Source organism: Xiphias gladius, chromosome 21, assembly GCF_016859285.1.
Source record: "Xiphias gladius isolate SHS-SW01 ecotype Sanya breed wild chromosome 21, ASM1685928v1, whole genome shotgun sequence".
In the NCBI taxonomy this organism is placed as follows: domain Eukaryota; kingdom Metazoa; phylum Chordata; class Actinopteri; order Istiophoriformes; family Xiphiidae; genus Xiphias; species Xiphias gladius.
Genome location: NC_053420.1, coordinates 15,720,746 through 15,737,736, shown reverse-complemented (window position 1 = coordinate 15,737,736; position 16,991 = coordinate 15,720,746). Strand labels below are relative to the sequence as shown.

The window sequence follows — 16,991 nt, the reverse complement described above, 5'->3', positions numbered from 1 at the left end:
CACGTTGAATCCAACCACTCGGTCAGTGTGAGCTGGGATAGTTTCCAAGGTCGTGGATAAAGAGATGGATTACTACCATGTATGCTGAGCAGTAAATGGTTCCTTTAGTTAAACCTTATTTCTACAGCGCCTTTCTTACACAAAATGAAGCTCAAAATGCTTTATGAAATAAAAAAAACAAACAAAAGAGCAGACATTATAGTAAAGTAAACTTATAAACAGTAAAAAAATAAAATAAAGAAAAGCCCTATTCACTGTAATTTTGTTTCAACTTTAACATTCAAGGATTGTGAGATCTTCCTACATTTGTGTCAGCTTACTCTGTGTTTTCTAAGTAAGAAAATTGGTTGTCTGTCAAAAAACACCTAAACTACCGCAACTCAAAGTTCATGGTTAACATTAAGGAAGGACGGTGGCCATGGAAAAGGTGTCCTCTTACAGACAGACCAAACACGCCACTGACACTCAAGTCAGGTGAGTCTAAAGTAAATCTACAGTGTGTGTATCAACAGATACTCTGAAAGTCACTAGGTAACCGTTACCGTCCACCAAATGCAGATTTGAACATCCCCCAGCCTGTGTTAGTCTGAATAACACTAATCAGCTGGATTTTTAATAAATAAATTAATGCATGAATTAAATAATAGCAAACAAAAATGTATGCAGCATCAAGGCAGAATACATATGACATAGATACATACATGTAAATGACAATATTTACACTTAGAAATATCATTCAGTCTTTTAAACTGCACATTGTTGTCTGCAGACTTCAGCTGTGGTGGTGATTAATTTTGGAACAGAGGGAGGTGAAAGGAAGTGGGAGGTACTTCGTCTGCTTCTCTTGCAAAGCACTATGCAGTCATGACAGTAATCCATGTAACTGGTATTAACGGTATATAAAGTATGCACTTCAATCCACCATTTAAACATTTTTTATGACACAAAAGATAAAAAGAAATTATAATGATTATGATTTACTGTAATGTTGTCTTTGAAGACAAATGGCACATTTTATATAATCAGAAAATCATTCATCCAGCTGAAATGATTACAATTATAAACACTGAACACACAAAAAAAGTTTAAAAAAAAAGTTTTTTAAAAATGCCTGGAAAAATGTCTAATTTCAACAGCAGTGCTCACTGCATGTTTGGAGCCGTTATATACATATACATTTATTGTTTTTGAATGGTATTAGAAGTAAAGACATCTCTTGCATTTTAAGGATAATATTGTTTTATATTTGCCGTGTCAGCCCTAAAGATTGTGTAAAATTTCTTGCATTTAGAAACAATCATAAAACAAATAAGTAAAAAGGGCAAAAAAAGGATTAATCTTCTCAGTAACACTAACAACAACACTAATGATAAGTAATGTGTAACCTCTTACACACTAATGTGTAAGAGGTCAGCAGTTGTGTAGTACATATGATGATTCAAAATTACAATCTATCACTTTAAAATTAGCACAACTGCACTGACTGACCTTATAAAAAGAAATAAAAAAGAGAGACTGAGCTGTGCTGCTGAAACTTTCATAAATACACTCTTCAACTAGTTGATGCTTATCCGGTGATAAGATGAATTACGGAGGCTTACACAAAAGATTTACTCTCAATCCCCCTGTAATCCACTTTTTGAACAGTATAAAGCTAACACCTAGACCTGATGTCACCCGCAGAGAGTTTTGGCACTGCATTGGACAAACTACACAGTCCTTTGATTGAGACAAGATGGAGAACGGCACGGAGGGCAAGAACTTTTACATCCCCATGAACAACAGGACGGGGCTTGTGCGGAGTCCTTTCGAATATCCACAGTACTACCTGGGGGATCCATGGCAATTCAAATTGCTTGCTGTCTACATGTTCTTCCTGATCTGCACTGGCTTCCCCATCAATGCTTTGACTCTGTTGGTCACAGCTCAGAACAAGAAGCTCCGGCAACCTCTCAACTTCATCCTGGTCAACCTGGCTGTGGCCGGACTCATCATGTGCGCTTTTGGATTCACCATCACCTTCATAACTGCTCTGAAAGGCTATTTCATTTTTGGACCAATGGGTTGTGCCATTGAGGGATTCATGGCTACTCTGGGAGGTAAGATATACAGTAGGGACTTTTCTACATATTTCTGCATATTGCTGCTTTTGTCATAGAAAAAGTACTTCATATTTTACTTAAAGTACTTAAAATATCTACTGAAAGGGTTTCATGAAACTACGGTTATAAACAGATGTTTTCTTTTCTTCGTCATACAGGTCAAGTTGCTCTCTGGTCTCTGGTTGTCCTGGCTGTTGAGAGATACATTGTTGTCTGCAAACCCATGGGAAGCTTCAAATTCACTGGAACTCACGCAGGGGCTGGAGTCGTTTTCACCTGGATCATGGCCCTGGCTTGTGCCGCCCCTCCTCTAGCTGGTTGGTCCAGGTAATTCAAAAATCAAACATCGGCCCTTACACACTAGAACAGAAACATTCAGAAAAACTACAAATTAAAGGATTGGTTCACATTTTTTGACGTCTGTCTTAAAACAGTCCTCACATGCCCACATGTACAATGAAATAGGCTTTGGTCACGGTAACTGTTCAGCATGGATAAACAACTATGGCAACCAAAACCGGCTGCAATGTACAAAGAGGTAAGTGCTATTTAAAGATAGTCTTTAAAAAAATGTGAACCTATCCTTTCATTTCGTCAATATCTGAGTCAGTCTGATTTTACAAAAGAAGAAAAAGAAAAATCACAACATCTTTTCAGAATCAGAACTTATTGTTAGAAAAATGTCAATCTCAAAAATCTGGAAGTTATGACATACGACAAGTGACTTTCAACAAAATAGTAGTTTAGGGAGAACTATATTAGACATAGACTGAAAAAATGTATTTATCATTGGTGACATCATTCTCTGGTTTCTGAAGGGAAGCTGACCCTAATAGATTAGACAGATATCATTCATGGAAACAGACCAAAGCCCAGAACTCATTATGGGAAAAAAAGCAATTTGTACCTATTTTGTGAAAGAAGGTGGCACCTTAGAAGAAAACTTGTTTTTCACCTCCTTCAGTGCTAATGACAACTGCATTAGAGTTACAACAAGTATTCCGACCTTTCCTTTAAGTGAAAGTAATACTGCAGTTTAAAAATAGTCACTTGCAAGTTAAAGTCCTGCATTCAAAATGCTACTTGAGTAAAGATACAATATATTACAAGAAAACTTTACTTGACGCATCAAGAATAAAATGGTCAGTGTTATATTGTAATACATCATAATTAGATGATATATTATTACTGATATATTAATCTTTAAGCGGTATTTTAATGTTGCAGCTGGTGGAGCTATTTATCTGACTTCTTTATATACTGTTTAGTAGTTGAATCTCCGAAAATGCAGCGTATTCTATTAACTCATCATATGTTTTCATGTAACCTGCAGAGTAACTGGTGATAGTAGCTTTTAAATTATAATGTAGTGGAGTAAAAAAGTACAATATTTCCCTCTGCAACGTAGTGGAGTAGAAGTGTAGTGTAGCATCAAATGGAATGATTCAAGTAAAGCACAAGTACATCTAAATCGTACTTAAGTACAGCACTTGAGTAAATGTACTTGCGTTCCAGCATTGCACATTGTTAGCAGTATCAATTGGATATTTGCACTTGGACAGAAAGCAGTAGTAGCTGAACATTTTGATGTATATCATGATATTGTAGATGTAAGCTCAACCTGAACAGATGATAAACAAAACTAAAGTAGTCCTCTGATGATATGCTGTCAAACAAGATTTCAGCTGCAGCCAAGTACAGTCTGACACAAAGAGCTGCTTGTGCTGAAGGTATATGAGACCATACACTATGTAGTGCCTCATCCAAATCTCCTGCTGTTGCTTCGTTCATTAATCTACAGCTGGTGAAACGGGCAGGGTGTAGCTATCGTTCCAACACATATCTAAGAATGGAACAATCAGAAATTGTACCGAATGAAAAGGGATCTGAAAATGGAGTAAAAGCGAGAAAAAGTGTGGCTGAAAAGTTTTCTCGCTTCCAAAATGTACATGAGTAAGAGTGAACATTTTGGTTATTAACTTTACTAAAGCATGCTTCCCAAAGCTCATTCACTGTTCGGTACTGAATGATTTTCCCTGCTGTCCCTCTCTGTTCTCACACAGGTACATTCCTGAGGGTCTGCAGTGCTCTTGTGGACCTGACTACTACACTCTGGCCCCGGGCTTCAACAACGAATCGTACGTCATGTACATGTTCGTCTGCCACTTCTGCTTTCCAGTTGGCACCATTTTTTTCACTTATGGAAGCCTTGTGCTGACAGTCAAAGCTGTAAGTCTTACTGCACTATTATTAACAGTACTTTAATAGTCTGTCTGGGGTGACTGCCATCCCGCAGATAAACTCACCTGTACCTTGTCTTTAATGCCTAAAAATATTATGTGCCAAGTTTTCAAAAGATGACTTATTATTGATTGTTCAATTGCTTGGCCTAAGCAACGGGTCTGCATTTTTCTGGGCACCAAAATTAGTGTCTCATGGTTTAATCATTTCACCTGAAGATGTCGGAAAATAGTGAAAAATGCCTCTCAGAGGTTCCAAGGTGGAGTCTTCAATTTGCTCTTTTGTACAACCAACATTCCGAAACCCTATAATATTAAACTTGCAATATTATAAAACAGAGAAAAGCAGGAACATTTGAGAAGCTGGACACGGTCGTTGTTTGGCAATTACCCTCCATGTCGAGCTAAGAGCTGTTGTATGTACGTCTAACTAACCTCCCTCCTGCTCTTCTGTTCAACATATTTAAGGCTGCAGCCCAGCAGCAGGAGTCAGAGTCCACCCAGAAAGCTGAGAGGGAAGTGACGCGTATGTGTATCCTGATGGTGTTGGGCTTCCTCACGGCCTGGACCCCTTATGCCAGCTTTGCTGCATGGATCTTCTTCAACAAGGGAGCTGCCTTCTCAGCTACAGCCATGGCTATCCCTGCCTTCTTCTCAAAGAGCTCAGCACTGTTCAACCCTGTGATCTATGTGTTGATGAACAAGCAGGTCAGTTTATCACTACGCTGTAGCAACTGTTACAGCAGAAACTAATTCTCCTCAGGAAAGAAGGACCAAAGGGAACTCTTTATAAGTCACTCTTGATAAAGACTATTTAAATTGAAGCTAATAGTTAATAAACTGTGTACTATTTCTACATTCAATTTTTAGCCACTAATGAGAACAACGTTTGGTTAGCCAGGTTGTGAAAAATCCTTCTGGTTTATGAGCCATTAAAATTCCATTAATTAATAGTCATCAGTAAAAAGTAAAAAAAAGCTACCAGATCTGCAGTTATGCATGGTAACAAATATTTAATAAATGGTAAAAAAAATCAAGCCTGCAGTTGTTAGAGAATCAAGAGTTTCTGACTTTTTAATAAGCCAGTGGAAAAACTCAGTAAGTCATCAGTAATTATTAATGTTGATAGTAATGAATTAAGTGTTCCAAGTCTGCAGTTGTAAATGTTATGAAGTTGTTAATAAGCTAATTTTTTTGTCTAGATGCTCAGCACTTTTCAGAAAATTAGAGATTGATCGATTGATTGGAGGATCTTCCTGATGTACTAAAGAGCTAAAAAGACAAATCAAGTGTCCTGCAAGAGAAGCATGAACACGAGCCACAACCTGGCAACCCAAAAGTTGCTGTTACCAATAGCTTACTACTGTTGCTCATCAGAAAGAGGTACCCGACAGGCCAACACTTTAAGTCCCTCATTTGCTATTTCTGAGCGCTATATAAACATTTTATAAATTATTTATGCTGCACTATGATGAAGTTGTAAGCAGATATAAGTGTTTATTAATTTATTATTTGTCCGGGACTTGAGTTCCTCCTGTGGGCACCCATAAGTGGTGGTTGTTGTATAAACAGATAACATTAATTAAGTATCCTTATAGCTTCTTGTAACTACATTATGATCTTTTGTAAACCACTTCTTAAATGTTTTGTAAACTGTTTATAAGATATTCTTGCTTTTTTCTGAAACCACCAGAACAGGCAAACTTTTCAGTTTAGTGCTTATATACTCATTGATTCGCTGACTTACTGAGATTTAGAGACAAATTCTAAAACTCTTAAGTCCCGCTTAATATGTCGGTTCTACAGTGACATTTGGTCGGTGGTTTTTATCACAGCATGATCTCCAAATGAAGGGTGCTTCTTGCTACATATGTATCAGATTGTTTGGCATCTTACCATTATATGTTTTCTCCTTTTCAGTTCCGTAACTGCATGCTCTCCACAGTTGGAATGGGCGGTATGGTTGAAGATGAGACCTCAGTATCAACCAGCAAGACAGAAGTGTCCTCTGTCTCTTAAGAATAATAACTACAGTTCACCGGACATCCAGCTTCCTGATGGCTTCCTGATTCTGAATGGCTGTCTTGAAATTGAAATAAGCAAATGGATACGAACAAATGACCTTTTCTGCAACAAATTGACATTAATCTCCGAATACATGCCAATGGCAGCGTTTAAACTTGCTGATTCTTCACTTTTGTGTGTGTCTTTGATAAAAACAGGACACCAACATCGTCCGACAGCTGAAACAAAAAATCAAGCAAAAAAAGGTCTGAAACACAGCCTGAAGTGTTTTCTTGTACCAAAATGTTGATGGTAACAAATGCTTGTGATATGTCTGGATGGATGAGTGGGTAAGAATCACCTTTGTATATTTATGACATGGAGAGGTTAGCATATTTGTTGGCCTCTGTCATAATATTCTGTATATATTTTATAAACAAAAAAGTGTAGAATGAAGTTATTAAATTGCATGCATGAAAAGACTTCCTGTTGTTGGTGTTGTTTTGTAACATTTCGATGTATACTTGGTTTTACTTGGAAACTGTTGAAACATTTAGAGAAATGCAAGTATTGCATTATATTTTTGATGTGACCTTTTTCTTTTGTTGATCCTGCTTATCCCGCCAAGATTTTCTATTAATTAGATAACCTAAAAAGTACACAACAACAATAAGTAGTGGTACAATAAGCAGAAGCACTTTATAATGATGGATAGAGAACACAGACAGACACAGACTACAATGAGATGACAGTCAGGCAGAAACGTAAATTTGTCAGAGCGTAAGAGGGTAACATGCTGTAGTAGTAGGGGTGAGTGATATGGAGTAAATCCTCTATCAATATTCATATTCATTATGATACAGTAGATTTTCTGGAAAATAAATTGACAAATTCTTAATGCATTAAATAATTAGATGGAAATGTTTATTTTTGGCTAATACAACAAATTAAATACCTGACAACTTAAAGTACTTCATCATATTCATGCAAAAAAAAATCAATTACAGAAAAACTGACCTATAATTGACCATAAGATGTTGAACGGATAGCTGCCACAGTATAAACAATATGGCTAATTTATATTGCCTCACAGTATATATTGTCATATCAGCCACCCTGACCCAGTAGTCAGTTATTTATTGCTTTCAATAAATAAGACTTCTGGGTATATAAAATATTCGATACGCTCCAGACTTGTATGCCTTCAACCCTGTGTCAGTGGTAACGTAGTAAGTAGTTCTGTGGCTTGTGTCCCCTACTAGTAGGCTAGGCATCAGGAGACCTACGGGATCAGTAAGAAGAAATGCAGGGGCAAAGATGTATATACATGTAAGAGCTAAACATTCAAATGGTTCACGAGAGCAGTGAAAAGGTGTGAGTAAAAAAATAAGTACAAACTTCACAAGTAGATTACCTCTAACTTAGTTACCTGTCACTGAACCTAATAATAGGCTAATAATAGAAAGGTCAATGAAATAGCATAAGTACTAAGAATAAGTTCTTTTAGTCTTTTCTCTACCTGAGGAGAGTCACAACATACACTATAAAAAGCCACCTCAGCTAAACCAACAGTCTAAAATTTCTCTGAACGACTACTATTTTGGAAAGGTAAAGAATACGCAAAACAACTTCCTTACATACAGTACATTCAGGTCACATATATCAAAAGGTCCAGCGGAGGGTGTACTTTTGATGTCGGCTGAGGGACTTGTGCCACATGCGGGAGCTGCTGACCCAGTTCTACACAGCAGCCACTGAGTCTTTTCAGTGTGCTGCCCCCCCCACCCACCGTACGGCTCATACAGGCAGGCAAAAGCGAGGATCCTCAACGCCCTGGACATTTTCAACTTCTCCCCTCTGGTGGGCGCTACAGAGCGCTGCATACCGCACTAAACCAGGAGACCGGCCTCTCCCCACGCGTCCCTATGCGCTACGTTGTAACCCTTTTACACGCTGCCAACAGGTGATTTACAGCATAGTCATAATAGGCCCCTGATGTAAAACATACGGAAGGAGGTCCAAGCAGACTGTAGACTACATACCGTGCAGATTCTCTCCCATCAAGAACCTGCTCATAAAACCACCTCCATAGAGGAAGTTATAATCCATCCAAAATGTATTCCACAACCCTGTAAACTGAACACAATATACAACAACAGTCTGCAGTCTGTATCCTATGTAGACACTTGGATATGTTATATTAGGCTATTCTATTGTATTAGAGTGTTATGTTTCTTTAACTGTATGTATCTATCTGTATCCTGCTAGACATTTATTCTGCTTTGGTCCCTTGTTTTCTTTTTTTGTTTGTTTGTTTCTGCGACGGAAGAAGACAAAACCGTTTTTTTTTTATTTTTAAAACGTTCGCCTGTGTCCTCGAGCGCGGCACTGGACAGTTGCCTAGCGACCCGGTTCTAGTCACAGTGAACCTGTTGCTCCGGTGCCGCTTCTGGTCCGTCTGCGCGTCCCCCTAGCCGACGGTCAGGACCACTCGGGGAGTCTGTGTATGTTGGCGGAAACGAGTTGCTGTGGAGTGCGCAGGCTTTGTGTGTTTCAGTAATCTCAGGTTACAAGATCGATCTTGACAAATGTGCTTGTGCGTGGCGTGTCATGCTGCTGATGGGATCGCTAGATGAGAGAAACGCTCTTGTGGGCAGTGCTTGAAAGTAAGTTCATTTGCTCAACTAGCTAGGCTACTGCACTTAGGCAGCCTACAATTTTGAAGTAGCTTTATACATTTTAATGTAGAAATAATGTACTTTTTAGTCCAATGCATGTATTTGACAGCCCTAGTTACTTAGCTACTACTAGCCACCTTTGTCATACAAATATATGACAGTCCTATAACACATGATGCATTGTTACGGATTAAAGTGCTCCATAAACTTTAAATATGCTTTTAACGTGTCAATAGAAATAATAATCCGATAATAGGTTATGTATAATAATCGTCTGAAGGAGGTTATTCTATGTTATGTTGATCATACTCATGTCCTGCAGGACTATTACTTGTATCCAAGTGTTTTTACATGTGGTAAATATATATATGTTTCAATCAAATGATCTATGTCCATTGACTCTTGTTTGCTTCCCTTATAGATTTAGTTTTTGGTACAGTATATGTACTGGCAAGTGTTTTTGCTTCTTCTTATAAGTTCCAAAAGTATTGGAGGTTATAATTTGAAATTTCATAAACATAGATTTGAAAATTTTTAATTTAGGTCCACATGCTTAGTGGCAGGGTTTTCTCAAAAATCAATCTTATGTTGTGATTCTGAAAATAAAATACCTTTATAAGGACTTGTATAAGAAAATCTGCTGCTTCAGTTGTGACTTTCTCTCACTTATAGGAAATGTCAGATATTGTAGAGGGCTCACTGTGGGAATGACATCGAGGAACAAGAATTAAATCCAGGTGCGAAACGAACAACCTCTAACACTCTTTTCAACTTTCCTCCAGAGACAAAACAGCAAAGAAGTGCTGTGACCTCCATGGCTTTCACATTCTCTCGTCTTTATTATATTCTTCTTGCAAGCTCCTATCCTCAACCTGTCTATATTTTATATAAATACCGACATACAAATTGTTTCACCAGTCAATTCCCACCATCACCATGTAAGATCATTTGATCTTTCATTTGTTTTTAAAATGAGGCTTCTTCAAGCTTCTTCATTCAACATGAAACACTGTTAGCGGATGTAAGGCCAATAAGACCTGTAACACTCTGCTGCTGTTAACCCTGCTCTTGTCCTTGTTAATTAGATTAGCACGATTTGGCTTTACCACACTCCTTTACGTCTCAGCACCATCATGATCAGGTAACTACTATGACATAATCCTAAAGTGCTCCTTTGGGCGCTGATGCCCTCTACAGGCCCAATGCAGAAGCATGTGATACTACAGCGTGAGACAGAGATGAGGAACATTTGGTCAGCCAATTCAGCGGTGAAAAACGTGAGAGACAAGCTTCTCTGAGGGTCATTAAATCTCTTTAAATAAAATGGTTCAATGTACTGCATGTAAAGTTGCAGGTTCACATATATAAAAACCTTTTGAGGTTGCAACTTCATAGTAGTGGATGCCAGTTTTTATGGCCTTATGTTTGAAATCAAGTCAGTATGTCAACCCATTTTCATGCATGCATTTATTTATCTTGGCTATTTTTTTTAAATATATATATACAACGTTTACAATTCATGATGACCAACTCAGCAAGTGACAAAAAATAGAATTTGACATTGTATATAGTTGCTCATTTTGAAAATAAAGTACAAAATGTGTTCCCACTGATGTAAGAAAAAAAGAGCTGTAGCATTTAAAACATGTTTTTCAAGGGTGTTATGTAGATTCAATGGTGCCAAATAGCTCAGACATCTCAGGGCTATCTGTGCCTCGGATGGCAGGGGAAATTTAAATGAGCATCCATATACATATGTTCACTAATTTTACAATTCTTTGCATTGATTTTGAATTCACATTGAGTTCCAACATCTTTCAAATAAAAGGTGAAAAAATGCAGTTCATGAGTTTGTTCCTGGAGCCATTCATCAGTGGTCAAATAGTTTAGACGTCCCTGAACTTCACTCAGTCAACATTGAAGATTATTACAGATTAAAGAGACAGTAGAAAGGAAAGTGTCCAGGTCAATGAAAATGTCTCTATGTTTAAGAGACAGAGGATACTTCTGTCTTGCTGGTTGATACTGAGGTTTCATCCTCCACCATGCCACCCATTCCAATAGCGCTCAGCATACAGTTACGGAACTGGAAAAGAGCAAAAAAGACGTTAAAATAACAAGCATGTAATGTTCATCATGGTGGGTTTAAACACAGAAAAATTAAGATCATTTATATATCAACCAACCTGTTTGTTCATCAGCACATAGATAACAGGATTATACAGAGCTGAGCTCTTTGCAAAGAAGGCGGGGATGGATGCAGTCAGGGCAGTGAAGGCAGCTCCCTTGTTCAGGAAAATCCAACCAGTGAAAGTGGCATATGGTGTCCAGGCTACCAGGAAGCCAAAGACCATCAGGATGCACATACGTGTCACTTCTCTTTCAGCTTTCTGGGTGGACTCTGACTCCTGCTGCTGGGCTGCAGCCTGAAGTGTTTGAGACCACGAAACGTTATCAGAATTAAAAAAACTGACAATTTTGCCAAGCTTTAAATGAAAAGCAATTATACTTTAACTGTATTTCTTCAAGATTTAGCTATAAGCTAAACATCTCATGAATTTAAATTTCACTTACGGCTTTGACTGTCAGCACAAGGCTTCCATAAGTGAAGAAAATGAGGAAGACAGGAACGAAGAAGTGGACGACAAACATGTAGATGACGTATGATTCGTTGTTGAAGCCCGGGGCCAGAGTGTAGTAGTCAGGTCCGCAGGAGCACTGCATGCCCTCAGGAAGGTACCTGTGCGTGATTGAAGACGAGCCATTATTGCAGATAATTAAGACTCACCATAAGCTCTGCATCTACAGTATCAACACACCTCATAACTATGCTTTTACACTGTCATTTTCTTAATATAGATGTTTTTTTGAGTGGTTCTCAGTTTTCAAATCTTCACTATCATGTTATACAGTCACTGTACTGTAAGTAAGATTACAGATAAAAATGTGAATTAACCTTGACCAGCCAAACAGTGGGGGTCCAGCGCATGAGAAGGCCATGATCCAGGTGAAAGCGACTCCAGCCGCTGCATGAGTTCCAGTGAATTTGAAGCTTCCCATGGGTTTGCACACAACAATGTATCTCTCAATAGCCAGGACAACCAGAGACCAGAGAGCAACTTCCCCTATAGAGAGAAGGGTAGAAGTAATTAATGTATATTGTACACTTGCCAATGAAACAGGAAAAATAACTTCCTCTATAATTTCTGGAAAGTCCTGTGCTTCTTCTTTCTTACCTCCCAGTGTGGCCATGAATCCCTCAACAGCACAGGCAGTGGCTCCAAGAATAAAGTAGCCATTAAAAGCTGAGGTGATGGTGATGGTAAATCCAAAGGAGCACATGATGAGTCCAGCCACAGCCAGGTTGACGAGGATGTAGTTGAGAGGTTGCCGGAGCTTCTTGTTCTGAGCTGTGACCATCAATGTCAAGCCGTTGATGGGAGTTCCAGTACAGATCAGGAAAAACATGTAGAAAGCTAGAAGTTTGTACATGATCGGGTCTACCATGTAATATTGTGGGTATTCAAAAGGACTTCTAACAATCCCAGTCCTGTTGGACATAGGAATGTAGAAGTTCCTGCCCTCCGTGCCATTTGGTTCGATTCCTCCGTCCCAAGCCATCTTCAGTTGTCTGTTGTTTGAGCTCTGAGCTTCTTCACCTAAAGAACCCAATAGTGTTGATGGTCACGAGAGAGTTACACAGTGTGATTTTTATACCTCACCACTAACCCTATCTTCAAATTGCTAAAATGGGATTACAGGATTGTGAGGTAGAACATAAGGTAAAAGAGGCCAGTAATCAATCTTAACGCCCGGATAGAGAGGCCAGGGCCCAAAGTAATTTGCTCCACTTTCCAGGTCCGGAGAAATTATCCTAATCTTCATTAGGTTCAGTCAGCTTTTAGCACATTACTCAGTGTGAACTTCTTCTAAACAAGCAAATTAAACCTGGAGTCCTGAGTCTTATAGAAGTTTATTATCAGTGTATTATAACCCTCTATTTTGATAACACTGATGAATGTACTGATCTGTTTGTTTTGAACATGGACCAAAGAGAAAAAAAGTAATAGATACAGTAGATAATGCTTTTCAGAATGCTACACTTCATGCTAATGCTATAGAGGCAGGAACCCATTCACAAGTGTGTTCTCATGTGACCTATACATGTGATGAGACAAAAAGAAAATCCTCACTCTCTAGTAGACAGTTTCTAATTTCAATAATACAGGTAGCAGAGCTAGTTGCTTTTCTTACTTTCTTTCTTTGATTGATTTCCTTGAAAACCAATAACCGGCTTTAACGTTAAGGCTTACCTGTGTACACTTTGTTGAATATTTTAATGTTTAAACTTTCAGGACAGACCAGCCATCCAGCATTTTAACCATCAGCATCTGTCTCTGTATGAATGTACTGTAGGTGTTCTTATCCTGATTGGATTAACCTCAGAGCCTCACCTGCAGTGGCCTTGTTGTGATGTTGCAAACGCTTACTGTCACTGGCTGGACAGAAAATGTCTTCTAAAGACTTACCTTTTTTTTTTTTTTTTTTATCTTAAGTATAGCAAAGCAACACTATCAGTGGCCAAAAACATCCAGTATCAAAAAAAGCCTTCTGTTTTCTTGAAGAGAGCCCATTCTTAAAAGTCACTGGAAGTCAACGGAATTGCTGAGGATGGATAATGGCTGAACCAACCGGCAGATTTAGCCACATTAATGGTAGTGGACTGTAGATGTAATAAAATCCACCTCTTAACTATCGAACAGTGACTCTTCATTGTCACTGTCGTGACTATGTAAATCAACATAGCCACCATAAAGAATGTCAGTTTTATGGATGATAAACAATTTTTAATCTGCTACAAGTAAAACCTGCCCGTGATCCCCTGTTGATATCCAGTTGGATGTAGGCTTTAAGTTTTTGTTTGTTTAATATAAGTTTTTGCTTGTTTAATGTAGTTTTTTTTGTTAAATGTAGGGTTTTGATTGTTTGATTTTGTTTTTTTTTTGTTAAATGTAGGTTTTTAATTGTTTAATGGAGTTTTTTTTGCTTGTTAAATATGGGCTTTTGCTTATTAAATGTAGTTTTGTTTTGTTAAATGTAGTGGTCTGCTTGTGAAATGTAGGTTTTTGCTAATTTATGTAATTATTGCTCACTAGTGTAGTGTTTTGCTTGTTTTCTATATGTTAAGCATCCTCCGTAACAAGTATTTGTAACTTACATATATGTTAACATGACTACATGCAGTAGAAGTAATCCATTCACTTTTTTTTTAAAAATTTTCCATTCAGTTTTCTTTATCTGTATCTGGACTTGTCAATGGTACATGAAGAAAATATGTGATTCAAAATTAACTGAACTGAAATGTTGGATAAGTAAAATGATGACTTTGATTGTCCGACCTTAACGGAAACCAGAAAAAGAACAGAACTGCAGATTATAGCCTTATCACACGGAGAGTGTCTCAGGTGGCACCCTCATGACCTGCCTTGTCACCTAACAAATTAAGCAGCGGACTTAGATCCGGTGTTAAGATCATTAACAAATTTCTACTTACCTCACCCTACCTGAAATCTAATTCTGCTAATTTGAGGCTGTCACTGTTTATAAAATAAGACCCTGTAAATAATGGGTGATTCCGTACATCCACAAACAAGCTCATAGTGTCTGTCCAGTTACTGAAGATGTTCATACTATCGAGCAACATCTACATTCTCAGGACTGGGAGTTTTATTTGATAGATCTTGGTAAATTTCTACTTTTTTTCCCCTGGTTTTGACCTGGAACTCCATCAGTGATCTGCCATTGTTCCTGGACTAATGAGATCCAGCAACCTCTCGACTTTATCCTGGTCAACTCAGCTGTGGTTGGACTGATTGATGAGCTGCTTTGAATTCGCCATCACCATCACACCTACTAAACTGTCTGTGCTATTGTGGAAGTCATGGCCATATTGAAGGTAAAGTGCAAATGAAGATATCAGAAAATATCCTCTGTATACTTACAGTTTCTCATTGCTTTGAAATAATCTCAGTGTGTCCACTAAAAGGCCTTTAATGTATAATGTGTATGGCTGATTACTTATGAGAGACATGCTGCCTCTGTTCATGACATTAGACTCTTGACTCTAGTCGAGAGGTCAGAGTAGTTGCAGTGCAGAGGCTGAGCAGGTAATGCTCAAATGTCAGCTTCAAAGCAAACAGTGACTGTTAAAATATGAGCACATAAATATCTTAGGAAAGGGCAGGATGGGTTTTATCACATTAGTCATTTCAAGTTGAAATAAAACTTCTTATCTATACTGCAAAAAATGTAAGACTATTGCTATGCATAGATGCTGCTGTTAGGTCTCTTTGCTGAACCCACTGTATGTACATGGCTTAATATAAACTGAAAATATATGAAATATACAAGTACTACTTCAACTTCAACAACTACTACTAGTTGTAATAATAATAATATTAAACTTTATTTAGGCATTGTAGTACTTTTCAAAACACCCTTTCTCAGTGCTTTATCAAACAGTAGAGCCAAATGACATGAAGAACTCATTCAGATAATCAATTAGACTTCTCACCTTTGTGTCTATGTTTGGAAACAATGAAAACAGAGCACCTAAGGATCTTGGGGAAATCTGTAATAGCCTGATTTTTCTAAACAGACCTCAGCTATGTCTTGATTTCTCCTTTTCCCCTCTATCTGATATGAAGACCACTGTTAGTGTTCGCTGTTGCGATATACAGTTCATCGTTTTCTGCAAATCATGACAAGCCTCTGGTTCACTGCAGATCATGCAGGAGCTGACACTGTCCTCTCCTGGATCATGACTTATGCTTATGTTTCCTCACCACTTTTTGTGTAATATAGTACAAATAGTCAGGTTTAAGTTCATTTAAAGGTTCATTTATTTATGTGGCCATATATGGAAAGCCTGTTTCCATATATATAACGTCCTTAAAGAGGATATCTACCTATATCAGCTTCAGTAATCAATCTTTGAATTAAATGTCAGATATCTTTAACTATATCAAATATACGAACATAAAACAAAAGCAGGTGTAAACTGAAGACATGAATATCTTTTGCGTCTTTTGCAGTTGAATGGCGGTTTTGAGTTGCCTTTCTAGCAAACCTACCCACATTTTTCTCGGAAAGTTTTCCTCTTCTTCCAGACCTCAACTTGACCTCCACCGTTCCTGTTAACTTTCATTTCTTAATTACATTACGAACTTTCTGAAAACACTTTGCTATCTTCTTCTCGCCTTCTCCTGCATTGTGGGCATCAGTTATTTTAATTGTCAGCTCCTTGGAGGAGCCCATGGCTGCTGATTGTTGGGACAAGGTTTGAGGAGTCAGAGTATTTATAAAGCTTTGAAATTTGCATCACCTGGCCTTTCCTAGCAATGACTGTGAACAAGCCATAGCCCTGACAAGCTAATTAAGTTCTGAGACCTTGTTAAAAGTTACCTGAGAGCTCAATTCTCTTGGGGTGACCAAACTTTTGTGTGGTTCTCCTTCCCCTTTTTTCACTCTAAGATTGTACAAAACAAAAACAATACACTAATCTTGCTTAAAATGTTGGATGTGTATGTATATTTACGTATATTTATGTGTGTATGTGTATAGTACTTTAACACAATGTTTGTCAATCTAGGGCACTGAATATAGCTATTCTATGACAACTCGAGACTCAGGACATCCACAGTGCCTTGAACATCATCATAAACCTTGAACATCTTCTAAATCACTTCAGACTGCAGCACAGCAGCAAGAGTGACAATAGTCAGGATGCTGAGAGTGAACTGACACATACTGTATATGGGTTTGAAGGTCACTCTCTTTCTGGTTGGCTGGAATGCATACTCAACCTCTAGAGGTTTGATCCTGCAACTCCCGCTTCTTTGCAACGAGCTCAGCTTAGTATAATCCTGTTATCCCTGTGCTGGTGAACAAACAAGTTGCTTCTTAAA

At 38.1% G+C, this 16,991-nt stretch overlaps 2 protein-coding genes across 2 annotated transcripts; one reads left to right on the top strand and one right to left on the bottom strand.

Annotated features, from left to right (window-relative positions):
* Positions 1-1,735: 1,735 nt before the first annotated feature.
* Positions 1,736-6,361, top strand: LOC120807460 (green-sensitive opsin-like). Its single transcript, XM_040159521.1, has 5 exons — positions 1,736-2,099; positions 2,261-2,429; positions 4,166-4,331; positions 4,811-5,050; positions 6,263-6,361. Exons 1-5 carry the CDS (start codon positions 1,736-1,738, stop codon positions 6,359-6,361), a joined length of 1,038 nt encoding a protein of 345 aa, XP_040015455.1.
* A 4,650-nt stretch (positions 6,362-11,011) lies between these two features.
* Positions 11,012-12,645, bottom strand: LOC120807459 (green-sensitive opsin-like). The gene is made up of 5 exons (XM_040159520.1): positions 12,261-12,645; positions 11,981-12,149; positions 11,599-11,764; positions 11,211-11,450; positions 11,012-11,110 (listed from the first exon to the last, which is right to left on the bottom strand). Exons 1-5 carry the CDS (start codon positions 12,643-12,645, stop codon positions 11,012-11,014), a joined length of 1,059 nt encoding a protein of 352 aa, XP_040015454.1.
* Positions 12,646-16,991: the final 4,346 nt, after the last annotated feature.